At 43.6% G+C, this 15,220-nt stretch overlaps 1 protein-coding gene across 1 annotated transcript in view; it reads right to left on the bottom strand.

Moving 5' to 3' along the window:
- Nucleotides 1-15,220, bottom strand: part of LOC124594460 (tudor domain-containing protein 5-like) — a 248,163-nt gene that overhangs the window by 82,335 nt on the left and 150,608 nt on the right. The window contains exon 12 of the mRNA XM_047132835.1: nucleotides 10,379-10,526. Within this exon, the coding sequence (XP_046988791.1) occupies nucleotides 10,379-10,526 (148 nt within the window). The remainder of the gene's footprint in view (nucleotides 1-10,378; nucleotides 10,527-15,220) is intronic.

Here is a 15,220-nt window from a genome sequence, read left to right as displayed (position 1 = left end):
TGGCTTCCAAAACTTGGTTGCTGAAAGAGAATATTGCCTGTTCAGTACAAAGACCGGCACGAAACCCAAACTGATTTTTGCTTAAGATACTGTGGATGTTGAGATGGTCTACAATCCTCCTGTGCATGAGTTTTTCTAGAATTTTCGAGAAGGTAGTTAATAGGGATATTGGGCGATAGTTTGTAACAATGCTTTTATCCCCTTTTTTAAAGAGAGGAATCACTACAGCCAACTTAAGTCTGTCAGGGACAATCCCATCTTGTAGGGATGCATTGAATATGTTGCATAAGACGGGACTAACAAATTTATAACAGTGTTTCAGTATTTTACTAGAAATATTGTCCACACCAGCAGAATGGCTTGGGTTCACCACTGTTCTCAGAAAAACTGCATTATATATATATATATATATATATATATATATATGAGCATAATTTTTAAAAGGCAACATTATAACAGTCTTGTTTAGAATGCAGTTAACTCCATATTAGTATGCTTTCATGCGAACGAATTCTGCATTGATGATGTGCTGCTATTTCAGTATTAAAAACTGTATGTGAAGGACTTGGTTCATATTTACTTACATACTTTTAAGTTAATGACAACTTGTGTTTAATGCAGTTTTGCAGTTTTTCTGAGAACAGTGGTGAACCCTATATATTTTCCACGTGGGAAAAAAAATATATATATAAAAAAAAGATGAGGTGACTTACCGAACGAAAGCGCTGGCAGGTCGATAGACACACAAACAAACACAAACATACACACAAAATTCAAGCTTTAGCAACAAACTGTTGCCTCATCAGGAAAGAGGGAAGGAGAGGGGAAGACGAAAGGAAGTGGGTTTTAAGGGAGAGGGTAAGGAGTCATTCCAATCCCGGGAGCGGAAAGACTTACCTTAGGGGGAAAAAAGGACAGGTATACACTCGCACACACGCACATATCCACCCACACATACAGACACAAGCAGACATATTTAAAGACAAAGAGTTTGGGCAGAGATGTCAGTCGAGGCAGAAGTGTAGAGGCAAAGAAGTTGTTGAAAGACAGGTGAGGTATGAGTGGCGGCAACTTGAAATTAGCGGAGATTTCTCAATCCTTCTTAAAAAAACCTTAATCCTACACCCAACATCACCACTGCTGAAGCCCAGGCTATCCGTGATCTGAAGGCTGACCGATCCATCGTCATTCTTCCGGCGGACAAGGGTTCCACGACCGTGGTACTTGATCGACGGGAGTATGTGGCTGAGGGACTGCGTCAGCTTTCAGACAACACCACATACAAAGTTTGCCAAGGTAACCCCATTCCCGATGTCCAGGCGGAGCTTCAAGGAATCCTCAGAACCTTAGGCCCCCTGCAAAACCTTTCACCTGACTCCATCAACCTCCTGACCCCACCGACACCCCGCATCCCTACCTTCTACCTTCTTCCTAAAATCCACAAACCCAATCATCCCGGCCGCCCCATTGTAGCTGGTTACCAAGCCCCCACAGAACATATCTCTGCCTACGTAGATCAACACCTTCAACCCATTACATGCAGTCTCCCATCCTTCATCAAAGACACCAACCACTTCCTTGAATGCCTGGAATCCTTACCCAATCTGTTACCCCTGGAAACCATCCTTGTAACCATTGATGCCACGTCCTTATACACAAATATTCCGCACGTCCAGGGCCTCGCTGATATGGAGCATTTCCTTTCACGCCGATCACCTGCCACCCTACCTAAAACCTCTTTCCTCATTACCTTAGCCAGCTTCATCCTGACCCACAACTTCTTCACTTTTGAAGGCCAGACATACCAAAGGGAACAGCCATGGGTACCAGGATGGCCCCCTCGTACGCCAACCTATTCATGGGTCGCTTAGAGGAAGCCTTCTTGGTTACCCAAGTCTGCCAACCCAAAGTTTGGTACAGATTTATTGATGACATCTTCATGATCTGGACTCACAGTGAAGAAGAACTCTAGAATTTCCTCTCCAACCTCAACTCCTTTGGTTCCATCAGATTCACCTGGTCCTACTCCAAATACCATGCCACTTTCCTTGACGTTGACCTCCACCTGTCCAATGGCCAACTTCACACGTCCGTCCACATCAAACCCACCAACAAGCAACAGTACCTCCATTATGACAGCTGCCACCCATTCCACATCAAATGGTCCCTTCCCTACAGCCTAGGTCTTTGTGGCAAACGAATCTGCTCCAGTCCGGAATCCCTGAATCATTACACCAAAAACCTGAAAACAGCTTTCGCATCCCGCAACTACCCTCCCGACCAGGTACAGAAGCAAATAACCAGAGCCACTTCCTCGTCCCCTCAAACCCAGAATCCCCCACAGAGGAACCACAAAAGTGCCCCACTTGTGACAGGATACTTTCCGGGACTGGACCAGACTCTGAATGTGGCTCTCCAGCAGGGATACGACTTCCTCAAATCCTGCCCTGAAATGAGATCCATCCTTCATGAAATCCTCCCCACTCCGCCAAGAGTGTCTTTCCGCCATCCACCTAACCTTCGTAACCTGTTAGTTCATCCCTATGAAATCCCCAAACCACCTTCCCTACCCTCTGGCTCCTATCCTTGTAACCGCCCCCGATGCAAAACCTGTCCCATGCACCCTCCCACCACCACCTACTCCAGTCCTGTAACCCGGAAGGTGTACACGATCAAAGGCAGAGCCACGTGTGAAAGCACCCACGTGATTTACCAACTGACCTGCCTACACTGTGATGCATTCTATGTGGGAATGACCAGCAACAAACTGTCCATTCGCATGAATGGACACAGGCAGACAGTGTTTGTTGGTAATGAGGATCACCCTGTGGCTAAACATGCCTTGGTGCACAGCCAGCACATCTTGGCACAGTGTTACACCGTCCGGGTTATCTGGATACTTCCCACCAACACCAACCTATCCGAACTCCGGAGATGGGAACTTGCCCTTCAGTATATCCTCTCTTCTCGTCATCCGCCAGGCCTCAATCTCCGCTAATTTCAAGTTGCCGCCACTCATACCTCACCTGTCTTTCAACAACTTCTTTGCCTCTACACTTCTGCCTCGACTGACATCTCTGCCCAAACTCTTTGTCTTTAAATATGTCTGCTTGTGTCTGTATGTGTGGATGGATATGTGCGTGTGTGCGAGTGTATACCTGTCCTTTTTTCCCCCTAAGGTAAGTCTTTCCGCTCCCGGGATTGGAATGACTCCTTACACTCTCCCTTAAAACCCACTTCCTTTCGTCTTCCCCTCTCCTTCCCTCTTTCCTGATGAGGCAACAGTTTGTTGCGAAAGCTTGAATTTTGTGTGTATGTTTGTGTGTCTATCGACCTGCCAGCGCTTTCATTCGGTAAGTCACCTCATCTTTATTTTATATATATATATATATATATATATATATATATATATATATATATATATATATATATATATATATATATATAAAATAAAGATGAGGTGACTTATATATATATATATATATAAGCCTCCACCCTCCTCCCCCGCACGGTCTGAGGCGCATTGCCACGGTTCATGTGGCTTCCCCTATCAGAGGTGCAAGTCCTCCCTTGGTGTAAGTTAGTTTAGGTTAGATTAAGTAGTGTGCAAGCCTAGGGACTGATGACCTCAGCAGTTTGGCCCCACACTGAATGAACATGTCTATGACTTAGATTTTGTTTACAATGCTGATGAAGATGGATTAAATTGGACATCATTGCCATCAAAATCTTTAACTCTTCAGCAAGAGTCCAACTTCAGGATATAAAAATAGCATATTGAGTAACAATATCAGTTTGCATAAATGCTACTGGAACTCTTAAGATGCCTTTATCATCATAGGAAAATCCAAAATCCCCATTGCCTCTCCGTAAATTTCTAAAAACCAAAACACATGAACAAACAATGGAAAATTCAGGATGGAATGTAACAATACTATGAAAAGGAAAGTTGCCACTCACCTTATAGGAGAGATGTTGAGTTGCAGATAGACTGTCCGAATAAAGCTTTCACCCAATAAGACCTTTGTCAAGTATAGACGACAGACATAAACACGTACACATGTGCACGACCGTGTGCGCATACACGTGCCCGCGCGTGCAAGCACACACACGCGCACACTGTAGGCAAACACACACACGACTGCAGCCTCGGGGAACTATAGCCACACTGCAAGCAGCAGCACCAGTGCATGATGTGAGTGGTGACTGGGTGAGGGTGAGGCTGGGGAGGGGAGGGGAGGGGGAGGGACATTGGGGTAGGGGTGGCGAACAGTGCAGTGCTGCTGAGGGGCGCACAGGGACAAGGTGGAGAGAGGATAAGGCAGCTATGTGCAGTCGGGAGGCTAGACGGAAAGCAGGGCAGAGGTGGAGGGGGGATAGCGGAAAAGAAGAGAAGTAAAAAGACTGGGTTTGATGGTGGAATGAGGGCTGTATAGTGCTAGGATGGGAACAGGGAGGCTGGATGGGTGAGGACAATGATTAACGAAGGTTGAGACCAGGAGGATTACAGGAATGTAGGATATATTGCAGGGAAAGTTCCCACCTGCACAACTCAGAAAAGCTGGTGCTGGTGGAAAGGATCCATATGACACAGGCTGTAAAGCAGTCCTTGAAATGAAGGATGTCATGGTTGGCTGTGTGCTCAGCAACTGGGTGGTCCACTTGTTTCTTGGCCATAGTTTGTCGGTGGCCATTCATGCAGACAGTTGTCATGCCCGCATTCAATGCAGCACAGAGATTGCAGCTTAGCTTGTAGATCACATGACTGGTTGGTTTCACAGGTAGACCTACCTTTGATGAGGTATGTGATTGGACTGGAGTAGGTAGTAGTAGTGGTGGTGGTGGTGGTGGTGGGAGGATGTATAGGACAGGTCTTGCATCTAGATATATTACAGGGTATGAGCCATGAGGTAAGGGGTTGGTAGGAGGGGTTGTGTAAGGAGGGACTAGTATACTGTTTAGGTTCAGTGGGCGGAGGAATACCACTGGAGGAGGGGTGGGAAGGACATTTTTCATTTCAGGACATGACGAGAGGTAGCTGAAACCCTGGCAGAGAATGTAATTCAGTTGCTCCACTCCTGGGTAGTACTGAGTTACGAGGGGAATGCTCTGTGGCTGGACTGCTGGACTTTGAGAGGTGTTGGGAGACAGGAAAGACAAGGCACTAAAGATTTGTTTTTGTACAAGGTTGGGAGGGTAACAGACCTTGATGTAAGACACATCCTCCCAACACCACCTACTCCAGTCCAGTCACAAACATCACCTATCCCATCAAATGCCCTGTGGAACCAGTCATGTGAACTACATGCTAAGCTGCAAACACTGTGCTGCATACTAGGTGGGCATGACAACCAACAAGTTGTCAGTCTGCATGAATGGTCACTGACAAACTGCGGCCAGGAAACAAGTGGACCACCTGGTTGCTTTGAGCGCTGCAAAATGTGACAGCCTACACTACTGGCCAATAAAATTGCTACACCAAGAAGAAATGCAGGTGATAAACGGGTATTCATTGGACAAATATATTATACTAGAACTGACATGTGATTACATTTTCACGCAATTTGGGTGCATACATCCTGAGAAATCAGTACCCAGAACAACCACCTCTGGCCGTAATAACGGCCTTGATATGCCTGGGCACTGAGTCAAACAGAGCTTGGATGGCGTGTACAGGTACAGCTGCCCGTGCAGCTTCAACACGATGCCACAGTTCATCAAGAGCAGTGACTGGCGTATTGTGACGAGCCAGTTGCTCGGCCAGTGCAGCAGTTTAACATTTTCTGTATCCAGAAAGGCCCATACAGGACCTGCAACATGTGGTCGTGCATTATCCTGATGAAATGTAGGGTTTCGCATGGATCGAACGAAGGGTAGAGCCACGGTTCGTAACACATCTGAAATGTAACGTCCACTGTTCAAAGTGCCATCAATGTGAACAAGAGGTGATCGAGACGTGTAACCAATGGCACGCCATACCATCACGCCGAGTGATACGCCAGTATGGCGATGACGAATACACGCTTCCAATGTGCGTTCACCGTGATGTCACCAAACACAGATGCGACCATCATGATGCTATAAACAGAACCTGGATTCATCGAAAAAAAATGACGTTTTGCCGTTTGTGCACCCAGGTTCGTTGTTGAGTATACCATCGCAGGCACTCCTGTCTGTGATGCAGCGTCAAGGGTAACTGTAGCCATGGTCTCTGAGCTGATAGTCAATGCTGCTACAAACGTCGTCGAACTGTTCATACACATGGTTGTTGCCTTGCAAATGTCCCTATCTGTTGACTCAGGGATTGAGACGTGGTTGCACGATCCATTACAGCCATGCGGATAAGATGTCTGTCATCTCAACTGATAGTGATACGAGCCCGTTGGGATCCAGCACGGCGTTCCGTATTACCCTCCTGAACCCACCAATTCCATATTCTGCTAACAGTCATTGGATCTCGACCAACGCAAGCAGCAATGTCGCGATGCGATAGACCGCAATCACGATAGGCTACAATCTGACCTTTATCAAACTCGGAAACATGATGGTACGCATTTCTCCTCCTTATAAGAGGCATCACAACAACGTTTCACTAGGCAACGCCGGTCAACTGCTGTTTGTGTATGAGAAATCGGTTGGAAACTTTCCTCATGTCAGAACGTTGTAAGTGTCGCCACCGGCGCCAACCTTGTGTGAATGCTCTGAAAAGCTAATCATTTGCATATCGCAGCATCTTCTTCCTGTCGGTTAAATTTCATGTCTGTAGCACATCATCTTCATGGTGTAGCAATTTTAATGACCAGTAGTGTATTTTTCAATGACTGTTTCACAGCCTATGTCATATGGATACTTCCCATCAGCACCAGCTTTTCTGAATTGCGAATGTGGGAACTTTCCCTGCAATATATCCTACGTTCCCATAACCCTCCTAGTCTCAAACTTCGTTAGTCATTGTCCTCACTCACCCAGCCTACCTGTTCCCATTCCAGCACTATATAGCCCTCATTCCACCATTGCACCCAGTCTTTTTACTTCTCTTCCTGTCCGTCACCCCCCTCCTCCCCCACCTCTCCCCTGTTCTTCATCAGCTCTACTGAATCCACATAGCTGCCCTATCCTCCCTCCACCTCGTCCCTGCGCACTCCTCAGCAGCAGTGCAATGTCCGCCACCCCTACCCCACTATCCCTCCCCCTCCCTGCCCCATCCTCCTCCTTACCGCCACCCAGTCCTCACTCCCATCATGCACTAGTACTGGTGCTGCTGCTCGCAGTGTTGTTACAGTTGCCTGAGACTGCAGTCGTGTGTGTGAGTTGCGTTTGCGTGTGTGTGTGTGCATGCATGTTTGTCATCTTCTTTTGAGGAAGGCCTTATGGCCAAAAGCTGTATTTGTGAAAGTCTTTTTGCTATGCCTATCTGTGACTCAGCATCTCCACTATATGGTGAGTGGAAACTTTCCTTTTCATAAAACAGATGAACACCTAGACATTCACAATGAAATAGATATACAGGGAAATGTCCTACTTTTACTAGAATCCGTCCTTTGGCTGATGTGTTAAGAGAGAGAAAATGGAAATGTGTAGAGTAAAACTGCCTCTTACTGTGACATCCTTGCTTGTAGCAAAGGATCAAAGTGTTACTGAAACATTAAAACGATTTTACAGAAAACAACTTGTAACTAGATTGTTATCTGTGGATGAACATAATGTAAAAGTCATTTTGTCATTTTTCACGCTAATTTAAACAAGTGTTGTTACATGGCTGTAGATGCATGGGATTTGATTGAAAGGAAGACTTTGAACAAAGGTTGGAACAGAATAACAAAATAGGAGCACAAAAGTTCAATAAATAAGGTGGATGACTCTGTTCTTGGAGGATATAAATGAGCTACTGACAAACACACAAATATGCCAGAAATGTGATGCCGATGATATGAAACAGTCACTTGTGGCAGTAATCATCAAGGTTTCCAGATGATGTCGGATGATAAAATTTTTGAAAATATATTGCAGGCAAATGAGTATCGCGAAATGCAAGAACATAAAACAGAAGAAGAAAATGAATAGCAGAAAATGATGCAGAACCACCTCATATGGAAGCACTTAAAGCCCTGTAACTGGCTTTCAAATTATTCGAGAAACAGAGAATAAAACCATTAGTTTACTACAATTAAAACACGTTTGTGATTCAGCAGCAATGAAGAGAAGAAATTGTTAACGTCAAGTGACAGTTACCAATTATTTTAAGCAAAATTAAACTACAGTGACTGTCCTATTTCACTTTTGTTAGGTATCTAATGATTTAAGGTTGCAGTATTTTAGTAATTAAGAAAATATGCACTCATGTACAAAAATATGTGTATAATCTCTATTAAATATTGATTTTTGTTGATTTTAAAAAGTTTAATTTGTTTTTGTTGTTCTGAATAAACACACAATATTATGCACTAACACCGGACAGATAAACATATTAAAACACTCCTAGAAGTAACCATACCCAGGTGGCGGAGGTTGTCTTTAAAGAATTAATAATATGAAAATCACTTTTCTCGATACATTCAATTATCCACATTTCTGCTTACTTGATCAACTTACAACAACAATTAGTCCAGTTAATCAAATCTGCACTGTATACCTAAGTAGCAGAACTGGATACATGGTGAGTAACTCAAAAGTTCTAGCACTTCACCCCCAATGAGCAATTGTGAATCTTAAGTTGTGTGTAGAGAAGCAGTGACACCATAATGGGTCAGTGAGGAAAGCTCAGTGACTTCAAACATGGAGTAGTCATTGGGCAACACCTGAGTAACAAATCCATCAGGGACATTTAAACTCTTCTAAAGCTGCCCTATTTGACAGTTAGTGATGTGATTGTAAAGTGAACACAGAAAGGAATAACCACAACTAAACCAAGGCAAAGCAGACATCACGTACAGGAACAATCGACTGTTTGGGAGCGTGGTTATAAAAAATGCCATGAAACCAATGGAAAAAGTCGCTTGTGCAGCTAACACGACGACTGAGCTTAGGGAGTTAAAAAGAATGGAGCATTTCTGTAGTCGGTGCTAAGCAAAGCCCAAGGAGGTGTACACAGCAACACCACTGGATAAAGAATGACTTCAAACAGATAACTGGGAGCGATGAATCATGCTATTACCAGTGGCACTCTGGGGGAAAGATTTGGTTTTGTCGAATGCCTGGATAACATTACCCGTGATCATGCGCAATGCTAATAACAAACTACATAGTAGCTAGTGTTACTATATGGGGAGTTTTTCCTGGCTAGGGTGTAGATTTCTTATTGCACTTAGGAAAACACCAAATATTGAAGCATATGAAAACACTTTATAGCACTTTGTACAGTGTACAGAAGAGGAGCCCATTCGGAGACAATGATTGATTGTATCGGCATGACAATGCGTCCTGTCATAAAGCAGCATCTGTTAGGAATGTTTTGTGGACAACAACATTCCTGAAACAGATCAGTCTGCCCAGTGTGTTGAAATGAACCCAACTGAAAACCTTACGGATCCTTTAGAATGTCATCTTTGCTCCAGACCACAGGATCCAACATGACTATTTTATCTCATTTCGACTCCTGAGGAAAAATGGGCTGCCATTCCTCCACAGACATTCAGACAAGTCCCCGAAAGCGTTCCCAGCAGAGTTCAAATTATCATAAAAGTGAATGGTGGACACACATCACATTAATGTCCATTATTAGGTGCCTGGATACTTCACATCAGAATGTGTACATACTGGAAGAGCAGGTCAGACTGGAGATGATCATATACGTTTGTGTGCGACTTGCTGGAGTAAAAACACAACAACAAGGGTCCATTGAACATGGGATGCACATGCGGAGTTGCACGCACACACACATATTTAAAAACCTGGATTACAATCCTGCAGTACTGTAAAACATGGAGACAAATTAATTCTATTATTTATAGTTGTTCAATGAAGTATAATAAACCTAGACTCACTTTGGACGGTGTTCCTAGCAATAATGCAAATTCTTGATGGAACAATATGTAAAATAAGGGACAGGCAACCACTCACCTATTGCAGACAAATGTGCAATGCACAAACAATGGCATTCACTTTTTTTACTTTCAATGAGGATAATCTGATATGAACACTTGTTCTTTTCTTTGAATGTGTCCTAAATCAGCTGCAAATCTACAATTACAGTGACATTCTATTATTTCTGAAACTGCAGAATACACCATTACAATAATAACTGAATCTTTTGTGCCTTCTTGCACATTTACAATATCTAAAAATATGAATCTTAAGATCTCTCATAACTTTACAATAACAAGAAAATCTCTCTGAGCATGCGGGATTACCATAAATAAGTAAAAAGTCGTAAACTCACTTTGATTTTAGACATTCCATCCTTTACGCTGCAGATCTGTACACGATGCCATTCTTGGTTACTCTCATAGCGTGCAATGCACAACAAACCTTTGCAAATAGCACTGTGTGGCATTTTGTACTTTTCTCCTTCGGTAGTATAAAAAAACCTATTTCAGGAGAAAACATAGTACGTTGCTTAGTGCCTTCAGACGTGATATTATACACAAATTGGAATCTAGGGTCTTATTACACAGAAAGTAAGGAAAATGAGCAAAGCTATCAAACCTTTGGGGATGAACTGAAATGACAGCATAATGGAAAAGGATTCAAAAGTGTTGAATGCGTGCCTCTGATAACAATATTAAAAATGCATCTCCTGCACATAAAGTAATGAAATGAAAATTTATACAAAGTAAATAACATTGAAGGCAAATTTTCAACATAATTGGACAAAGTCAGACTGGTTAATTTTGAGGCTTTAAAATTTTACCTTAATCAGTTGATGCTTGGAAATGCTTTATTTTCCTTACTAGGAAAGAAAGTCATAGCTTATACAATACATTTACAGAACAAAACAAGTATTTTTTATTTACTGACCGTCATAAATTAATAAACCAACGTAAATTATCAAGTACAGTGAAAAGAAAAATACATTTTTTGTAGACACTCTTTACTTGAAATGGTAATGATACAATAACAGAATACACTGATGCAACCAAAAAAATGAAATAACACAATAAAAGACAAAAATGAACATGATCTCCAAAGAAATAGTGAAAGGTTGGACTAAGTGGCTGCAGTAAAACTCCAAATAATAATTCTTTATCATCTGATATATCAATATAACTCTCACAGCAAGGATGTCTTAGACACTCACTTGAAATGTGATGTGTATCGTTAGTTGGTTAGGAGAGGAGACCAAACAGCAAGGTCATTAGTCCCAAGGTCCAGAGTGACAGGAACAACACCAATAGTACAGTCCAGTCGTCGGGGAAGAAATCAGGCAAACAAAGAGGCAGAAGGAATGTTTGGGTAGAAGAAAGAGTCCAAAAAAAGGAAGGGAAGAGGAGATGGAGAGGGGTGAGATCAAAAGGCACCAGCGCTGCTGCAGACCAATCTCGATCCCTATACCCTAAAATGATCGAGACACAACAAGGACAACACCAGAGAAAGAGGACACAAGAAAAAGACCAGACAAAAATGGCGAAATAGACCAAGACCAGACAAAAAATGGTGAAATAGACCAAGACCAGACAAAAAATGGCGAAATAGACCAAGACCAGAAAAAAAGTGGCGAAATAGACCAAGACCAGGAAAAAAAGTGGCGAAATAGACCAAGACCAGGAAAAAAAGTGGCGAAATAGACCAAGACCAGGAAAAAAAGTGGCGAAATAGACCAAGACCAGGAAAAAAAGTGGCGAAATAGACCAAGACCAGGAAAAAAAGTGGCGAAATAGACCAAGACCAGGAAAAAAAGTGGCGAAAAAGACCAGAAAAATAGTGGCGAAAAAGACCAGAAAAAAAGTGGCGAAACAGACCAGAAAAAAAGTGGAGAAAGAGACCAGACAAGACAGAGATAAAGACCAGACAAGACAGAGAAAAAGACCAGACAAGACAGAGATAAAGACCAGACAAGACAGAGATAAAGACCAGACAAGACAGAGATAAAGACCACACAAGACAGAGATAAAGACCAGACAAGACAGAGATAAAGACCAGACAAGACAGAGATAAAGACCAAACAAGACATAGAAAAAGACCAGACAAAAATTAGGGAAAAGGGGGTACCAGGCCAGCGTGAATTCAAGGCCGAAGGCCTCCCAAACCCGTATCAATGCTGACCGACGGAATACAATTCTGGAAGGAAATTCATGAACTTAAATCTGGGTAGACAAACCAACTACAAAATATGGATCATTATCACTGCGGGTGAGGTGGGGTGGGGAAGGGGCACGGGTTGGTGGACAATTACAAAAGAGGTGGGGATGCGACTCATTATGGAGTAAAAAATAAATAAATAAATAAAAAAGAGGGGGCGTCAACCTGGTATGGCCAACACGAAGACGGCAGAGGACAGTAGATTCCCATCAGGGGAGCTGGAAGGAAGAACAACATGTGGCAGGGGACTCCCTTCGTCACACAGAGTTTATTTGACTGGAGGGTGGCCAAATATGAGACTGCCCATGACTCAACGAAGAGGAATAAGATGTGATGCCACAAATCCACCCCCAGAGGGGTCACGGGCAATGGGGAATAGTGGCTGTCTCCCCCCCTCCCACCACCCAAATGATCAGCAAGCTCATTACCCAGGTTATCCAAAACAGCACAGTCAAGATCGGTGAGATCATTGATGGTAGAGACCAAGTGGTGGGGGGTGGGGGGAACACTGGGCGATAGCCTGAAGGCCATTCATTGAGACTGTACATAATAAAACTCAGTGACGGAAGACCATTTAATAAAGCAAAGGGCCTGGTAAATGGCTATCAGTTCCATAGTGACCATCCAACACTTGACAGGCAAGAGATGGTGTTCCGTGCCAACAGAAGATGTGTAGGCATATCCCACGTGACTAGTGGTCTTCGTGCCACTGATGTAAGAACTAGTAGCATCCCTGAACTCCAGTAAAAGTGGACAGAACACCATTGGATCGATGGAGGATTTGGACCCTGAGAGAAATCCATTTGAATCTGGGGCCAAGGAACTAATCAAGGGGAGGGGGAATCAGATGAGAACGTGGAAAACCGGACAAAGAGGGAAGATGGAAATCACAGCGAAGAACCGGAAGATGGGTGGAGATCTCAGCATCAAGAAAAAGACTATCAACAGGCCTAGTGCAAAAGGCACTCGTCACCAAATGGATACCATGATGGTGGACAGGGTCCAACAGGAACAGTATGAAAGGGGGAGCAGAGCCATGAACTTGATAACAGTTATCCAGACAGGACAGAACTAAGGCCCAATAAAGGCAGAGAAGAGTCAAACAATCTGGATTATAAAATATGTGGGTAAGGAAGCGAAGAACACTTGAGTTTATGGAAACAGATTTTCTTCAGAAGATGGATATGGGGAGAGCCAAGTAAGCTTGTTGTCAAAAAGAAGACCCAAGAAATGGAACTGGACAACTGTGGTCAGGCACTGGGTATTAAGATAGAGCTCCAGATAAGGTTGGATTGTAGTACAGCAACAGAAATGCATCACCCTTGATTTAAGAACAGAAAAACGTAGGAGAGAGTCCATGTGGAACCACATTTGGTGGCACCCTGGGGCTGTCTTTCCGCAGAGGTTACAGCATGGGAACTAGCTCACACACAGAAGTGCTCCACATACAGAGCGGGGCAACCAACATTCCGACAAAGGCCATGAGTCCATTAATTTGATGTTGTTGTGGTCTTCAGTCCTGAGGCTGGTTTGATGCAGCTCTCCATGCTACTCTATCCTGTGCAAGCTTCTTCATCTCCCAGTACGTACTGCAGCCTACATCCTTCTGAATCTGCTTAGTGTATTCATCTCTTGGTCTCCCTCTACGATTTTTACCCTCCATGCTGCCCTCCAATACTAAATTGGTGATCCCTTGATGCCACAGAACATGTCCTACCAACTGATCCCTTCTTCTAGTCAAGTTGTGTCACAAACTTCTCTTCTCCCAAATCCTATTCAATACCTCCTCATTAGTTACGTGATCTACCCATCTAATCTTCAGCATTCTTCTGTAGCACCACATTTCGAAAGCTTCTATTCTCTTCTTGTCCAAACTATTTATCGTCCACGTTTCACTTCCACACGTGGCTACACTCCATACAAATACTTTCAGAAACGACTTCCTGACACTTAAATCTATACTCGACATTAACAAATTTCTCTTCTTCAGAAACGCTTTCCTTGGCATTGCCAGTCTACATTTTATAACCTCTCTACTTCGACCATCATCAGTTCTTTTGCTCCCCAAATAGCAAAACTCCTTTACTACTTTAAGTGTCTCATTTCCTAATCCAATTCCCTCAGCATCACCCGACTTAATTCGACTACATTCCATTATCCTAGTTTTGCTTTTGTTGATGTTCATCTTATATCCTCCTTTCAAGACACTGTCCATTCCGTTCAACTGCTCTTCCAGGTCCGATACCATTAATAGCGATGAGAAAAAGGACACTTAATTCAGGACCCCATGGAATGCCATTCTTCTGGGTCCACAGAGGGCAGAGAACAGTGTCAACATGAATTCAGAACGACCAGTGGGGCAGGACCTGGGGAATACAAATCGGAGGGGAGGGAGGGGGGGATGCAAGTCATGGAGTGCAAGTAAGATGAGATGGCACCAAACCATGCCGTAGGCCTTATGAAGCTCGAAGAAAACTGTAGCAAGATGATGGTGCTGAGAAAAGGCCTGTCGAACTGCTGTTTGAACTGAAGCAGATGACTGATCAGAACCCATACCTCCCAGAAGCCTAAGGGCATGAAAGGTCTCAAGATTCAAGGCTCCAGCAGAGCTGATCAACCGCCATCTGCTCAAATAACTTGCTGGGGGCATAGATCAGACTTATCGGCTGCTAACCAATGACGGACGATGGATCCTTACCAGCTAAAGGATAGGAACCACAATAATGTCCGTTCATTGACATGGAAAAACCCCTTGGAGCCAAATACAGTTAAACACCCAGAGGTGATATTCTAGTCGTGGAGGCCTGAGGTGTTGAAGCAATTGGTTATGGATAGAGCCAGGAGTCAGGGTATGAATCAAGAGAAGATAAGAGGGATGGAAGAAGCTCCCATTCAGTAAAACATTCATTATAGGATTCTGCTGACAAGGGGTAAAATGTAAGTGGGAAGCTTCAGCCAACTGTCTCCAAAAGAGGAAGTTGGC

This window comes from Schistocerca americana, chromosome 2 (genome assembly GCF_021461395.2).
Source record: "Schistocerca americana isolate TAMUIC-IGC-003095 chromosome 2, iqSchAmer2.1, whole genome shotgun sequence".
NCBI classification, from domain to species: domain Eukaryota; kingdom Metazoa; phylum Arthropoda; class Insecta; order Orthoptera; family Acrididae; genus Schistocerca; species Schistocerca americana.
Note: the sequence above shows the minus strand (reverse complement) of the source record. Positions and strands in the feature narration are given on the sequence as shown.